Raw genomic sequence first — 18,095 nt, forward strand, 5'->3', positions numbered from 1 at the left:
CCATAAAGTGTATACCACTGAGAGTGTACCCTGATGTAAACTGTGGGCTTTGGATGATAATGGTATATAAATGTAGGTTCATCAGTAGTAACATGTACTACTCTGGTGGCGGATGTTGACAATGGGGGAAGCTATGCATGTGTGGGTACAGGTCATATATGCGAAATCTCTGTACCTTCTGATTAATTTTTCTGTAAACCTAAAACTGTTCTAAAAAATAAAATCTTTTTAAAAATATCCAGAAAGGTAAAATTTAAGGTGAAAATTGTTAATTTGAAGATGTCAACAATATGAAGTTCGTGGAGAATTGTGTTATAAGCAGAGGGAACAAGTGTGAAGCCTAGAAACCTTAATGGTCTATATAGTTAAATACAGAAAGAAATCCAGTGTGGCAAAAGCATGGTAGGCAACATGAGGGCAGAGAAATAGTCAGCAGCCAGATCATTAAAGGCTTTATAATCTAGAGTAGAAGAAAATTTATGCTAAATGTGACTTTGATACACTAGAAAGTTTAGAGTAATGGAGAAACATCATGATTTTTGTGTTGAGAATGGTTTGTGGCAAAGTGGTGAGAAATGATGTAGGGGGCTTCCCCTGCATTTAGGTAGGGTTTGGGTGGATTCCAATTGAGATATAATGGCTAATTGGACTTCTAGTGTGGAAATGGTAGAAATGCAGTGAAGTAAACCAATTCAGTTATCTTGGAGGTAGTCAGGAAGGACTTACTGACTGATAAGCAGGGTAAAGAAAAAAGAGTAATTATGCATGACCCATCAATTTTGGATTGAGTCATCAGGTTAGATGTCACTGTCATTTACTGAGTTGGTGAAACTTTGGAGAACCACAGGTTTTGGTGGAGGGATATCAAGAGTTCTATTTGGGACATGTTAATTTTGAGGTGCCTGGAAGACAGTCATGTAGATGCTTTAATTTAATATTTGGATATATGAATTTGGAGTTGGGTGGAGAAATCAATACTACGTTTAAATGTGGGATTCAGCAGCATAAGAATGTTGTATAAATCCATGGGGATGGATGGAATAACTCAGGGAAATATATAGATAGAAAAGAGAAGAGGGACCAGGGTAAAAAGATACTGCTATTGGATTTGGCTACATGGAGGTTCCTGGTGACCTTGGTGCATTTCAGTAGAATAGTAAAGGCAGACACTCAGTTGTTCTTTCACTGTACATTAAATTTGAATCTAAAATTTGGCTTTTGAATACTGTGTTAGAAAATGATCTTAAAAGCATTTTTAGAGGTAAGAGGGGGATTTAAAATGATTTCCTAAACTAGTACAACATTGTTGTGTTATCAACTATACTCCAATAAAAAATGAAAAAAAAAATGATTTCCTAAATTCCCAGAGTGATGCTAACAATTTCAGAAAAGGTTGAATGCCTAAACATAGAATTTTACTCTAAGCAAAGGGAGAATGAGGAGTTTCCTGGAAGGGGGAGGAGAACAGTGGGGCAGGATTTGATTCTCTTTGTCATTGCAGCTGATCCAGATCAGCAAGGTAGGACCATCTGGAAGACCGTGAATTACAATAGCCATTAATCCTTGAGCAGTTGATGTATGGGGGACAGGGGCCAATATTTAAAGAACAGGCAAAACAGTTATACTTCACTATTAATAGAAAGTTAGCTCTTGAGGGCATATGGAATAGGAGACCCTTCCTTTAATATCAAGGAGAAGCTTTAACTAGGATCTAGAGTTTACACTGCAAAGAATAAAGGGGAGAGAAAATCACTTGGTGAGTTCTGCAACGATGCTGAGTTTATCTGAGAGAGAATGATTTAAATCAGAAAATATTTAATTGGCACTAATTGGCAGGTCCAAGATTTTACCTTTTGCTTTATATTGCTTTTTATTTTTCTTCACATTAATAAGATTCATGGGTCAAAAGAGAGTTTAATATAGTTATAAAGATATAAAGTTAATTGTTTCCACATCAAAATAATATCATATAGGTATTTTCACTCTGCTAGATTCTGTTGAATTCTGGTTAATTTGGTTTTGTATATATATTTATCAGATTATCAAGAATCAATATGTCTCATTTAAATTTACTCACATTTGTAGTTCGGACAATTTTGATTTTCATCCTTCCTTAAATGGAGAGAAGTTGGCCACCATTTTCTGTTAGAACAATCAAACGAAACTTTTGTTAAGTAATTGTTAAAATTATTAAAGTTCTATATCATAAGCCAGTCTCTTCTCCCTCACCTTAAATAATTCTACTTCCCTTAACCTTTTCATTGACACTTGTAAAATCTCCATTCATGTGGTGTTTCCCTCCATATTCTTAAATATTTCTTATTATGAAAAAGTCCAAACTTGCTGAAAGTCTAGTAAAAATCTAGTGAGCAGATTACGGAGATTTTATAAGAATGATAAATTTCAATTCAAACCTTTAAGTCAGTTTAATTGTTTTTAATCTTATTTGACTTAAAAGAAAACAAAACTAACTTACCAAGTATGTTTATCTTGTCTTGGAAGCAGAGTATTCAAAATCCATCCACCTGGTTGTGGCTGTTTATACTTCAGAGATGGTACAGGCTCACAAAAAAGCAGTAATTTTTTTCCTCTTTTTCTTTTTTTTTTTTTTCTTTTGAGGAACGCTACCTTTAATTTGTATTTGTACTTATTTGAAAGTAGACTTTATGAAATTTGTTTGACTTCCTCTCATGACTCCTGTGGTTCTTTATTTAAATCTGTGGGTGCAATTTCAGGTTGTTTAAATCTATGATTTCAATATCTGCATCCTTGAATTTTGTTGACGCCTTTGTTGATTTTTTTCTTCTTTGTATCCACAGATTCAACATCATTAACTTCTGAATATTCCTTATGAATCTTTCTAGGGATCTTTCATTGAATTCTTCATATCCCCAAATTTAGCATAAGTATCCTCCAAGTCCTTTTAACGTCTTTCTTATATTTTTCATGAAGGTTTTCTGAGCCCATCTTTGTGTTCTTCTTTCCCCCATTTAAAAACTTATTCCATTAATTCTTTGAATCCCCCTTTTCATATATTCAGTTTCAGACTACTAAAATTGTTCCATCAAATACTCTTTTGAATTACCATCCAAGGCCTACTTGCCCTTCTTGGCATCTTTCTTTGCATCCTTCTTGGCATCTTTCTTTTCTTTCTTGGCAGCATCTTTTGACTCACTATCTGCCTCACCGGGCTTTTCATCTTTCTTATCTTTTTTACTCTCCTTCTTCTTTGAATCTTTCTTGTCCTTTGATTCATCTCCTTTCTCGCCAGGTTTCTTTGAATCCTTGCTCCCTTTCTTATCCTTCTTTCCATCTTTATTTTCACCTTCTGTTTCTGTATCAGACTCCTTGCCCTTCTTTGAACCTTTCTTATCTTTTTTGGAATCTTTCTTTGCATCTCCTTTTTCACCTTCTAATTCTGTAGCAGACTCCCTGCCCTTCTTTGAACCTTTCTTATCTTTCTTTGAATCTTTCTTTGCATCTCCCTTTTCACCTTCTGTTTCTGTATCAGACTCCTTGCCCTTCTTTGAACCTTTCTTATCTTTTTTGGAATCTTTCTTTGCATCTCCTTTTTCACCTTCTAATTCTGTAGCAGACTCCCTGCCCTTCTTTGAACCTTTCTTATCTTTCTTTGAATCTTCCTTTGCATCTCCCTTTTCACCTTCTGTTTCTGTATCAGACTCCTTGCCCTTCTTTGAACCTTTCTTATCTTTTTTGGAATCTTTCTTTGCATCTCCTTTTTCACCTTCTAATTCTGTAGCAGACTCCCTGCCCTTCTTTGAACCTTTCTTATCTTTCTTTGAATCTTTCTTTGCATCTCCCTTTTCACCTTCTGTTTCTGTATCAGACTCCCTGCCCTTCTTTGAACCTTTCTTATCTTTCTTTGAATCTTTCTTTGCATCTCCCTTTTCACCTTCTGTTTCTGTATCAGACTCCTTGCCCTTCTTTGACCCTTTCTTATTTTTTTTAGAGTCTTGCTTTGCATCTCCTTTTTCACCTTCTGATTCTGTAGCTGAGTCGTTGTCCTTCTTTGAACCTATCTTGTATTTTTCAGAACCTTTTATTGCACCTGCTTTTTCATCTTCAGATTCTGTAACTGACTCCTTGCCCTTCTCTGAACCTTTTTTCTCTATTTTGACATCTTTCTTTGCATCTGCTTTCTCTTCTTTAGCTCCTGGTTCTTTCTCTGAACCTTTCCTAAGTTTTTCCTCTGAAACTGTGGACTCTGCTTCTGCATCTGATTTGTCCTTCTTGTCTTCCTTACTTTTCTTAATTATTGATGGAGATAAAGGTTTTGCTGCATCTTTAGCATCCTCCCTGGAGTGTCGAGCTGGTTTCTGTAGAGGCTGCCTCCTAGCAGCTAAATAAACAGATGGTCTCTCAGAAATTCTCATTAAAGAACGGTGCATCCATAATGGTGGTTTATGAGCTCCCCTTAATTTGTCTTCATCATATCTCTGAAATATTGGTTAGAATAATAATGAACAACTTGTGTGTGAGTTACACAGCCTTTATTACCAGATATTGAATACATTTAACTTGAACCATGAAAAGATTTTAGATTTTGATAAATAGTGGGTAAATGGTAGATTGCATAGTTTATTATGCTTTTTCAACTTTGTTCCTTTTTTGTATTAAAGGACAGCATGCCTCATTTAAGGCCTAATTTTAATTTAGAGGATCTTCATAATTCCCTCAAGATTTTATGTTAAAATTCTCACAGAACTTCACTGACTAATGACAAATCAGAACCTCTCTTCACAATCATGAGAGATTTAGGTTTTGTTTTTGTTTTTTGTTTTTTTACTCTGTGTTCTTGAGATTTCTTGGAATGTCTTCCCCACCTTCCATTTCTGTGCTAACTCAGAAACTAATTATTCTCTAATATCTAAGAGTTTCATGTTCAGGCATATCCTGGTCTCTATTGTCATATTCAGAGTCTCTGGAATTTAGAATGCTACCTGTGGTTAAAAGTAAAAGCCTAATACTCCTCTGCCTGACAAGATATAATTTGAGTATCAGATAGGAAACTGCAGTAATGAAAACTATAACATTCAGTGGACATTAGTTTGAGCAGAATGGTACATTCTGTTTTCAACTCCTAATCAAATATTTTTAAAAGCTTAATTGCAAAAATAGCAAATTTTGGAAAGAATGTTAATGGCTGTAAAAATAAATTTAATAAAGAAAGGAAAATGAAAAAAGGATGAGAAAACAGAAGAAACCTAGGTTACTACTGATTAAATATATTCCCTAAAATAAACAAGAGTTCATGATATGTTATTTTGTGAAAACTTTTCTTGGAACATTTTCATATTCCTTGATGATTCCAGAAACATTGGGAAATATTAATCTTCTAATACTCAAAATCTGGAATTCTATATTATAGGAAATGAGAAAGCATTGAAACTTCCTTAGTTTATAATGTAACTCCATGATTCTCATGAGGGTGTTTCTCCAACTGGGGAATATTTTCTGAATGTTCATACTAACTGTAGCCTTAGGATCTCCAGATTTCTGTGCTTCTTGGATACATATTTTCTATAATGTGGGATTGCTGAGCAAATATTTAATATGAAATAAGGGAGTAATTTTTATATACTGAAATGCAAATTAAATATATCTACTTTCTCCAAGTAGTAGAATTGAATTACCTTCAACTGTGCTGTATAATATGACATTTAAAGGCCACATGTGTGAACTGAATCAAATTGAATGTAAAATTCAACTGCTCAGTTGCAGTAGCCTCATTTCAAGTGTTCAGTAGCCATATTGGAATTGGAATGCAAAGATATAAAATACTTCCATCATCACAGAAATCCCATTGGTCAATGATGATCTGTAACATATATAGCTATACATGATTTCACAAGATTATTACCAGTAAAAGTATGTGATCTTTTCAAAACTCACAGGAACTGTTTTGTCTTGTAGTTGGGAAGGTTTTGATCTCCTTCTTGTTCCTGGCCGTGGTGGTTTGGGAAATACCAGGGCAAAATGTTGCTGATTCCATGATTTTTTACTTAATTCACTGACTAAAATAAGAAAACATTAAGCATACACTTCAGAATAAATAGAATTTTATCAGACCTAAAATGGCAGTAAGTTTCTCTTGCCCATTCTTTCCCATTGCCCAAGTACTGTCAAGAGGTTAATAATTCATAAATAAATTTGGTTTGGTTTAGAAAAAATAAAAAATAAATAAATAAAATGGCAGTAAGTAATCATATGTAAATTAATAAATAAATGATTCAAATTATGGCTTCATGTATTTGGTAATGTTTGAAATTCTGTACTATTAATATGAGAAAATAAAATTTGATTTTTAAAAATTTTAACTAGTTTTTTTTTTTTTTTTTTTTTTGCTGTACGCGGGCCTCTCACTGTTGTGGCCTCTCCCGTTGCGGAGCATAGGCTCCGGACGCGCAGGCTCAGCGGCCATGGCTTACGGGCCCAGCCGCTCCGCGGCATGTGGGATCTTCCCAGACCGGGGCACGGACCCGTGTCCCCTGCATCAGCAGGCGGACTCTCAACCACTGCGCCACCAGGGAAGCCCTTAACTAGTTTTGTAGTTAATTATATAGTCATTGTGAAACTAATATAGTCTGTAATATTAATGGAAAAAAAACAGTTTTACTGTTTCCTTTTAATCTTTCTATCTCTTCCAATCTAGATTTTTCCTTTATACTCTTTTGGCTAGAATACAATTCTACTGAGAACAGAAATTATGGTAGCTACTTTTGTAACTCCCAAAGTACTTAGCACAGTTCCTATTTAAAATATTCAGTAAATATATGACTGAATATAAAGGCTAACACTTAAGATCCCCTTAGTTAGTAACCATATTCTAAGCTACAAGAGTAAATGTCATACACCCCAGAACCGCATTGTCATCGGTGGCATACTAATGAAGAAAATCGATAAATAAAGAGTACCTACAGAATTGTGATTGTGAGAGTCGAGTTACATAGAAACTATAATATAAATGGTTAAAAATATTTAGGTTACCAATAAGACCTGTGAGAGAGATATCCTCATCTATTTAAGTATGTACAAAAATGCTGTATATAAGAGGAAATAGACTTGTCCTGTGAGTCTCCTAAAGATAGAATCAGGATCAATGAGAAAATATGCAGAATGAAAGATATATTTAAGTTTAATATATGAGAGAAAATTGATTACTTGATATAAGAAGTCCTTCACCATCAGATTGACTGGCCTTGTCAAGTAATGAATTTTTTTGCCAATTATATGTCCGATATAGAATATCAGCAATGTAGCAGAAGACGTTCCTGACACAGGTAAGAAGTTATTTATCCATTTTTTTACACTGCCTTTCAACTGTAAGATTATCTAACTGTTTGAATTCTAACCTGTAAATATGTCCACCTTTATGTTGCTGAACATATTCACTTAATCTTCTGTGGATAGTAAGACAAAATATCTTTAGAAGGGATTCACTGAGCCCATGAGAAAGGTGCTTAGGAAAATTAAAAGCTGATTTTTAGTAATACTCCATGACAGCTGTTGTTTATTACTTATCCCTAAAACTAAACATACTTGTTTTAAAAAATTGAACTTTCTTACCTGGGATGTAATTATCACATGTCCCGAAGTTTATTTTTTGGCTATTAAAATAAGAGGGGAAAGTTTTAATTAATTTATACAAAATCACTCTATTTAACGATCATTACTGTACATAAACACTTGCCATGACCAACTAGAGAAATATTTTACATTCTTAGATCTCTATTATTATGTAAGATTACTTCATCCTAGAAAAATAGAAATGACCAAATATGTGTTTTTAACACAAACTTCAACATAACTAAAACAAGATGGATAAAAACATTTTAAAAAAAAAGTCACCAGGACTTCCCTGGTGGCGCAATGGTTGACAGTTTGCCTGCCAATGCAGGGGACACGGGTTCAAGCCCTGGTCTGGGAAGATCCCACATGCCGCGGAGCGACTAGGCCCGTGAGCCACAACTACTGAGCCTGCGTGTCTGGAGCTTGTGCTCCGCAACAAGAGAAGCCGCGACAGTGAGAGGCCCGCGCACCGCGATGAAGAGTGGCCCCCTGCAGTTGCTCACTGCAACTGGAGAAAGCCCATGCACAGAAAAGAAGACCCAGCACAGCCAAAAATAAATAAATAAATGAAATTTAAAAAAAAAAAAAAGAAAGTCACCAAAATGCGTATCTGAAATATGGACATTTATGGGCTTTTTAATGACACCATGATTGAATTTTTCCCCACTTTATGCTCCAAATTCTCTTAAAATTGAACTATAAGACATTGTAAGAATTATAAGACATCATCTTAAAAACACTATGCCTAGGTGAGATCAGATCCTCAAAATAATCTCAGAATTTAACCAAATCCAAATCACTCAATGGCATGCATGTCTGTCTGTGAATGTGTGCATGTGTGTGTGTGTGTGTGTGTGTGTCAGTGTATATCACAAGCATTGATATGGATTTTGACTTTTTTTCTTCTCTAGGAAAATATGAGAAATAAAACTATGTTGCAAAGTAGTTTCTATTTACAAATTTCCATTTGTCTTAGTACTATATGAGCATGTTTATTCTCACAAAGGGGAGTTTTATATCTAATTCTTATTTATTTGTAATGGAGGCACATATTAAGATCTGTTAAAGAAATATTATTATACATCATTCCATTATATTACAGAAATAATGTCATTGTTGATCATGAGTGAGTTTGGGGCTTACACACACACGCATACACACACACATAAAAACACACATGCTCATAGAGTGATTTCCTTATTTTAACATTATATAAATATTAAGAATAAAGTGCAGTACAAAAATATCTTGGTACCTTCATTAAAATTTTTGTTCCCAGTAAAAAACCTGGCACATTTTTGCCACTCTACAAAATTTTGAATGAATTAATTGAATAAAATTCAGGATGTGTTGACTAATAAGTTACCTGGTCTAGTGATTTCTTAACTGAGGGCGTGTATTAAAATTACTCACCCTACTATATCTCTAGGTTTAAACCTAGCCAATCTACATTTATATACTGCTTCAGAAATTTTGATTTTCAACCATGATTATGAACTTCTCTTTTCTAAATGCTCTGAAAGAGGAACTATGTCATGAAACAATACTATTAAATTTGAGATTTAAAAAGTGGTACATAGGCATGGTCCATTAATTTCTGTGTAAGCTCTGAGGAATATTCTTTGATCATAAAGCAATTCAATTAAAAATCAATAACAAAATTACAGTTGACCCTTGAACAGCAAGGGTTTGAACTTCATGGGTCCACTTATATGTGGATATTTTTCAGTAATACTACCATACTACAAGATCTGTGGTTGGTTGAATTCCTGAATGTAATACTGCAGATTTGGAGGGCCAACTATTAAGTTCTGTGTGGATTTTTGACTTTGTGGGAATTGGCTCCCCTACAGCCCATGTTATTCATGGGTCAACAGTATATTGAAAGTACATAAACATTTGAAACATAAACATCTCCTTCTAAATAACCAGCGGTCAATTTACAATTCACACTTATGAAAAAGAAGCAAATGGACAATAATTTATAACAAAAATTGTGGAATACTGCAGACAGTACATAGAGAGAACTTTATAGCTTTAATGCATTTTATTAGAAAAAAGTTTAAAATCAATGTTGTAAATTTCTGCTTTAAAATTAGGAAAATATCATAATAAAGTTAAAGGGAGAAAATAATAAAGCTTAAGCAAGAAAAATCAGTAAAAGGGAAAACAAAATTAGAGCAAATATAACCCCACTTTTATCAGTGGAAAGATCACCCAGACGGAAAATCAATAAGGCAACACAGGCTTTAAGTGACACATTAGACCAGATGCACTTAATTGGTATTTTTAGAGCATTCCATCCAAAAGCAGCAGAATACACATTCTTTTCAAATGCCTGTGGAACATTCTCTGGGATTGATCTCATGCTGGGCCCCAAAGTGAGCCTCAGTAAATTTAAGAAAATTGAAAACATATCAAGCATCTTTTCCAACGATAAGGCTATGAGATTAGAAGTCAACTAACAAGAAAAAAAAAAAAAACCCTGTAAAAAACGCAGATATGTGGAGGCTAAACAATGTGGATCATTGAAGAAATGAAAGAGGAAATTAAAAAAATACCTAGAGACAAATGACAATGATAGCGCAATGACCCAAAACCTATGGGACACAGCAAAAGAAGTTCTAAGAGGGAAGTTGATAGCAATACAATCTTACCTCAGGAAACAAGCAAAATCTCAAACAATCTAACCTTACACCTAAAGCAACTAGAGAAAGAAGAACAAACAAAACCCAAAATGAGCAGAAGGAAAGAAATCATAAAGATCAGAGCAGAAATAAATGAAATAGAGATGAAGAAAATAGAAAAGATCAATGAAACTAAAAGCTGGTTCTTTGAGAAGATAAACAAAATTGATAAACCTTTAGTGAAGCTCATTAAGAAAAAAAGAAAGAGGGGTCAAGTCAATAAATCTAGAAATGAAAAATAGGAAGTTACAACTGACAGCACAGAAATACAAAGTATCATAAGAGATTACTACAGCCACTATATTCCAATAAAATGGAAGACCTAGAAGAAATGGACACATTCTTAGAAAGGTACAGTCTCCCAAGACTAAACTAGGAATAAATAGAAAATATGACTAGACTGATCATAAGTATTGAAATTCAACAAAGTACAGGACCAGATGGCTTCACAGGCAAGTCTATCAAATATATAGAGAAGAGCTAAAACCTATCCTTCTCAACTCTTCCAAAAAACTGCAGAGGGAGGAGCACTCTCAAACTCATTCTGTGAAGCCACCATTGCCCTGATACCAAAACCAGACAAAGATACCACAAAAAAAAAAAAAAAAAGAAAAGAAAATTACAGGCCATACACTGATGAACATAGATGCAAAAATTCTCAACAAAATACTAGCAAACAGAATCCAACAATGCATTAAAAGGATCATACACCACTACCAAGTGGGATTTATCCCAGGGATGCAAGGATTTTTCAGTATCCTCAAGTCAATCAGTGTGATAACACTACATTAACAAATTGAAGAATAAAAACCATATGATCATCTCAATAGATGCAGAAAAAGCTTTTGACAAAATTCAACACCAATTTATGATAAAAACTTTCCAGAAAGTGGGCAATGAGGGAACACACCTCACTATAATAAAGGTTATATATTACAAACATACAGCTAACATCATACTCAATAGTGAAAAGCTGAAAGCATTTACTCTAAGATCAGGAACAGGACAAGGATGTCCACTCTTACCATTTTTACTCAACATAGATTTGGAAGTCATAGCCACAGCAATCAGAGGGGAAAAAAAGAAATAAAAGGAATCCAAATTGGAAAAGAAGTAAAACTCTCTCTCTTTGCAGATGACATGGTACTATACATAGAAAATCCTAAAGATGCTACCAGTAAACTACTAGAGCTCATCAATGAATTTGCTAAAGTAGCAGGATATAAAATTAATACACAGAAATCTGTCGCATATCTATACACTAACAATGAAATATCAGAAAGAGAAATTAAAGAAACAATCCCATTTACCATAGCATCAAAAGAATAAAATATCTAGGAATAAACCTACATAAGGAGGCCAAAGACCTACACTCTGAAAACTATAAGCTGCTGCTGAAAGAAACTGAAGATGACACAAACAGATGGAAAGATGTTCCACGTTCTTGGACTGGAATAATCAATATTGTCAAAATAACTATATTGCTCAAGGCAATCTGAAGATTTATTGCAATCCCTATCAAATTACCAAGGGCATTTTTCACAGAACTAGAACAAAAAATTTTTTAATTTGTATGGAGACACAAAAGACCCTGAATAGCCAAGTCAATCTTTTTTTTTTTTTTTTGGCCACGCCACACAGCATGTGGGGTCTTAGTTCCGCCACCAGGGATCAAACCCATGCCCCCTGCATTGGAAGTGTGCATTATTTTCTTAACCACTGGACTGCCAGGGAAGTCCCAAAATCAATCTTGAGAAAGAAAAACATAGCTGTAGGAATCAGGCTCCCTGACTTCAGACTATACTACTAACCTATGGTAATCAAAACAATACAGTACTGGCACAAAAACAGAAATACAGATCAATGGAACAGAATAGAAAGCCCAGAAATAAACCCACGCACCTATGGTCAATTACTCTATGACAAAGGAGGGCATGACTATACAGTGGAGAAAAGACAGTCTCTTCAATAAATGGTACTGGGAAAACTAGACCGCTACATGTAAAATAATGAAGTTAAAACATTCTCTAACACCATACACAAGAACAAACTTAAAATGGACTACAAACCTAAATGTAAGACTGGATACTATAAAACTCTTAAAGGAAAACATAGGCAAAACACTCTTTGACATAAATGGTAGCAATATCTTTTTCAGTGCATCTCCTAGAGTAATGGAAATAAAAATGGGACCTAATTAAACTCAAAAGCTTTTGCACAGTAAAGCAAACCATAAGCAAAAAGAAAAGACAACCCACAGAATGGGAGAAATATTTGCAAACATTGTGACCAAGAAGAGATTAATCTCCAAAATTTACAAACAGCACATGCAGCTCAATATCAAAAAAAAAGAAACAACCCAATCAAAAAGTGGACAGAAGACCTAAATAGACATTTCTCTGAAGAAGACATACAGATGGCCAAGAGGGACATGAAAATATGCTCAACATCACTAATTAGTAGAGAAATGAGAAATGCAAATCAAAACTACAATGGGATATCACCTCACACCAGTCAGAATGGCCATCATCAAAAAGTCTACAAACAATAAATGCTGGATAGAGTGTGGAGAAAAGGGAACCCTCCTACCATGTTAGTGGGAATATAAATTGGTATAGCCACTATGGAGAACAGTATGGAGGTTCCTGAAAAAACTAAAAATAGAGCTACCATATGATCCAGAGTCCCACTCCTGGGCATATATCTGGAGAAAAGCATGGTTCAAAAGGATACATGCACCCTAGTGTTCATTGCAGCACTGTTTATAATAGGCAAGACATGGAAGCAACCTAAATGTCTATTGACAGATTAATGGATAAGAAGATGTGGTACACATATGCAGTGGAATATTACTCAGCCATTAAAGAGAATAAAATTATGCCATTTGCAGGAACATGGATGGACCCGGAGATTATCATACTAAGTGAAGTAAATCAGACAGAAAAAGACAAATATCATATGATATCACTTATATGTGGAATCTAAAAAAAAAATGAAAAAAATGAACTTATTTACAAAACAGAAACAGACACACAGACATAGTAAACAAACTTATGGTTACCAGAAAGGAAAGGTGAGACATATGGATAAATTGGGAGTTTGGAATTGACATATACACACTACTATATTTAAAAGTAGATAACCAAGAAGGACCTACTGTGTAGCACAGGGAACCATGCTCAATATTCTGTAATAACCTAAATGGGATAAGAATTTGAAAAAGAATAGATATATGTATATGTATAACTGAATCACTTTGCTGTACACCTGAAATTAACACAATGTTGTAAATCAGCTATACTCCAATATAAAATAAAAATTTTAAAAAACCAAATTAGAGCAAATATAAAAATCCAAAATTTGTTTTTGAAAAGATTATTAACATTTATTAACTTTTAGGATTCCCTGGTGGTGCAGTGGTTGAGAGTCCGCCTGCTGATGCAGGGGACGCGGTTTCGTGCCCTGGTCTGGGAGGATCCCGCATGCCGCAGAGCAGCTGGGCCCGTGGGCCATGGCTGCTGGGCCTGCGCGTCCGGAGCCTGTGCTCCGCAGCGGGAGAGGCTGCGGCGGTGAAAGGCCCGCGTATCGCAAAAAAATTTATTAACTTTTAGAAAAACTGATGAAGAAAAACAGAGAGAACACACAAATTACCAATATCTGGAGAGATGAAGCCTTTGTAATTATATAGATTTTAAAGGATAATGAGGAATATCAGTAACAATTTTATTGTAATAAACTGAGCAACTCAAGTGAAATAGATGAGCTCCTTGTAAAACTCAGTTTATTTACCAATACTGACACAAGATGAAACAACAAAAATGTGAAGAGCCCTATAATTATTAAATAAATTTAATTCACTATCAAAAACCTTCCCAGAAAAGAAGGCACAGGCCCATGGAGTTTTATTGATAAATCAAATTAAAAACTTAAGGGAAAATACTAACAACTCTACACAAGTTTTTCAGAAACAAGAGGAAGCAGGAAGATATTTAAACTCATTTTTGAGATCAATATAAGTAACCCTGTCACCAAAATGTCTCAAGGACATTACCAGAAATGTATATTATAGACTAATACCATGCATTAACATAGATGCAAAAATTCCTTAACAATTTATTAATTATTCTTGCTGAACAATCTATAAAAAGGCTAACATATCATGATCATTGAGGTTTACTCTCTGCAATGTAACCTAGTTAGTTTAATATGAATTAATCGTTGTAATCACTCCAAATAACATATAAGAAATTCATCTGATTATCTCAAGATATGCAGAAGTAGTTTTGAAAAAGAGTAACATTCATTCATAATTAAAAACTCTGGGGGCTTCCCTGGTGGCACAGTGGTTGAGTGTCCACCTGCCGATGGAGGGGACGCGGGTTCGTGCCCGGTCCGGGAGGATCCCACATGTCGCGGAGCAGCTGGGCCCGTGAGCCATGGCCGCTGAGCCTGCGCGTCCAGAGCCTGTGCTCCGCGGTGGGGGAGGCCACAACAGTGAGAGGCCCGCATATTGCAAAAAAAAAACCCAAAAAAGCAAAACTCTGATAAAATTAGGAATAGAAGGCATCTTCCTCAAACAGATAAAATGAGTCCTGACAATAGTTATTATTAAAATCAAATTAATTGATGGTGGAATATTGACTGTCTTTCCTCTATAAACTATAAACAAGGCATGGATGCTCACTTCCTTCAGCATTGTAATCCAGATGCTGTATTGTTCCATAAGGCAATAAAAGCATTAAAATGGAAAGGAAGAAGTAAAATTGGACTTTATTCACAGAGGGCATTGTTTAGTAAGTAGAATATCTAATGACACCTAAAAAATAATTTAGAGATATTTTTTGAACATAATAAGATCATATGATACAAGGTCTAATTATATCAACTAATTATATTTCTATAACTAGAAAAGTTGGGCATATAAATTTAAGAAAACAATATAATAGTATAATTTGTAATAACAAAAATTATTTTAAAATAATTTTATTGAAATATATGTGAGACCTGTATAAGAGAACTAAAGAAAAACAAATTCCTCAGGGAAATTAAAGATGAAAGGGAAAAAATATATATATACACACACACACACATATACACACACACACACACATATATATCTGATTAGAAGTAAAAGAACCCTTTAAACCCACTAGAATAGCTAAAGTTAAGGATTAATGACACCAGTCATCAGCTACAATATAGAGCATCTGACATGTTCAGCATCAGTGGTGGATGTACAAATGGTACAACCACTTTGGAATACCACTTGATTTTTTTTTTAATTTTTTCTTTACTTTTTTTTTGATATGGACCATTTTTAAAGTCTTTATTGAATTTGTTACAACATTACTTCTGTTTTATGCCTTGGTTTTTTGGCCGCAAGACATGTGGGATCTTAGCTCCCTGACCAGGGATCGAACCCGCACCCCCTGCATTGGAAGGTGAAGTTTTAACCACTGGACCATCAGGCAAGTCCCTTGATTTTTTAAAAATAAAGTTAAACATACACATGTTCTGTGTATGGTTCAGCATTTCCACTAGTAGGTTACCCAAGAGAAATCTCCAAAAAACTTGGGAAAAATGTTTATAGCAACTTTATTCATAATAACCCAAAACTAAAGTAACCCATAATAATCCAAAACTAAAGTGATCAACAGGAGAATGGATAAACTAAGTATGGTATATTCATGTAATGGAATACTACTCAGCCATGTAAAGGAACATATTACTGATGTATGCAACATGGAAACATGGATGAATCCAAAAAAATATACTGAAAGAAAAAAATCCAGAAACCCAAAAGCATATATGTTATGATTTAATTTGTGTTAATTTCAAGAATAGGCAAGATTTTCCATGGTAACTTAGCAGCCATTTGTGGGGGAGAGGCAGAATGGACTGACTGGAAACTGGCAAAATGTAACTTAATGGTGTGGTTGAAAATTCTTATGTTTCTTAAGGTTGGTTAGGTTAGAGTTAGTGACAATTCAATACATTTAGTTTTATTTTTACTGAGAAGAATTTATAGGACCCCTAAAATAGCAATGATCCAAATACCATAGTTCTCACTCTCTATATAAATTTACGTATGTCATAAGCAGTTAAATCAATTTAATCTTTTAGGACTGGAGAGAATTTTTCCATTCTTTCCCCTAAGTCTAGTTCTGCTGGTGAGAGCATCTCTCCCCTTGCCTCTCTGGGACAGTCAAGAAATTTTCTAGACCAGGATGCATTCAGATTCAATTCTTGAAGTTTCTTATGAAAAAAATACGATCTCTCAGTGTATGTTTTATTGGTTTTTATTTGAAAACTATTTTTATGTGAATATAAATTTACTTCTATCCTTTTTAAAATGTCCCTCAAAAGTGTGAAGATGGTCTAATTTAATTACTTACTCTAAAAAGAAGAAGAAACACAACAATTAAGTCAAACGGTTGTTATTTTGTGATATGCCTAGTTTTTTAATTAAGGTCTTGGAATACACACACACACACACACACACACACACACACACACATACACACACACACAATAACTAATACTTCATCTTAACTAAGATTAAATGGAACACAGAAGCCACAAATCTGCCTTCACTTCAGGTCCACATATCTAAACATTCCAAAATCAGTCTCAGTGTCCGTCAGCTTTTTAATGTAAAGAAGATACACATTGTCAGCCTTGTGGAATGTAATGTTACAGATTACAGTAATGTACATTACATTGTAATGTTACACGTGTACAATATAGTAATTCACAGTTTTAAAGGTTATGCTCCATTTATAGGTATTATAAAATATTGGCTATATTCCCTGTGTTGTACAATATATCCTTGTAGCTTAATTTATACATAATAGTTTGTACCCCTCTCTGCACTGGTAATCACAAGTTTGTTCTCTATATCTGTGAGTCTGTTTCTTTTTTGCTATATTCACTAGTTTGTTTTATTTTTTAGATTCTATATGTAAGTGATATCATACAGTGTTTATCTTTCTCTGTGTGACTTATTTCACTTAACATAATACTCTTCAAGTCCATCTATGTTGTTGCAAATGGCACAATTTTATTCTTTTTTATGGCTGAGCAGTATTCTATTTCATATATATCCCAATATATCCTGACAACCGGCTCTGGATTTTGGGATTCTGTGTCAGATGCACAGTAAATAAGGCCACAAAGGACTTAGCAGAAAGTTTTCCAGGGACGGACTGGGGCCTGAGTCATTGTTGTATTGCTAGAGGGGTCTCGATGTAAAGGCAAAGGTCAAGAGCCACATGGGTATTTTCTTGCTGAGGGATGGCTCTATGTGTAGTATCCTGAGATTTCCTGTCTTTTTCTAACATTTTCTAGAGCAGTGTTTCTCAACCTGAGTGTATTTTGAATCTCCTCCCCCAGGGGATATTGTGCAACGTCTGAGATATTTTTGATTGTCACAGTTGTGTGCATGTGTGTGTGTGTGCGCGTACGCATGTGTGCACACATACTTGCTGATACTGACATCTAGTACGTAGGGAACCACAAATGCTACTAAACATCTTATAATGCACAGGACCCCCATTCCTTCCTGCCCCCCACCCCGTCCTCAACTCCAATAAAGAGTTATCCCCCCTAAAATGTCAATAGTGCCAAGGTTAGTAAACCCTGTTTTATATCAAGGTGAAACCCTAGGCCAAGATAGTAAGAGAGGACTTATTAATGCAGCACAGGGGAGAGAAAGATAAAATGTACAGTGGATATGAGATCTGGAAGCTAATGCTGGAAGTTTTTAAAGTTCAGATTTTTAGATACCTATCTGATGCCAAATCTTTGGGCAAACCTCTT

The 18,095-nt window shown here is 34.7% G+C and overlaps 1 protein-coding gene across 1 annotated transcript; it reads right to left on the reverse strand.

The window, feature by feature from the left end:
• Positions 1-3,095: 3,095 nt before the first annotated feature.
• On the reverse strand, positions 3,096-9,290 carry CYLC2 (cylicin 2). Its single transcript, XM_060153191.1, has 5 exons — positions 9,256-9,290; positions 7,588-7,628; positions 5,914-6,035; positions 3,494-4,457; positions 3,096-3,409 (listed from the first exon to the last, which is right to left on the reverse strand). Exons 1-5 carry the CDS (start codon positions 9,288-9,290, stop codon positions 3,096-3,098), a joined length of 1,476 nt encoding a protein of 491 aa, XP_060009174.1.
• Between the last annotated feature and the right edge of the window lie 8,805 nt (positions 9,291-18,095).

The sequence above is a fragment of the Lagenorhynchus albirostris genome, chromosome 7 (assembly GCF_949774975.1).
Source record: "Lagenorhynchus albirostris chromosome 7, mLagAlb1.1, whole genome shotgun sequence".
Lineage (NCBI taxonomy): Eukaryota > Metazoa > Chordata > Mammalia > Artiodactyla > Delphinidae > Lagenorhynchus > Lagenorhynchus albirostris.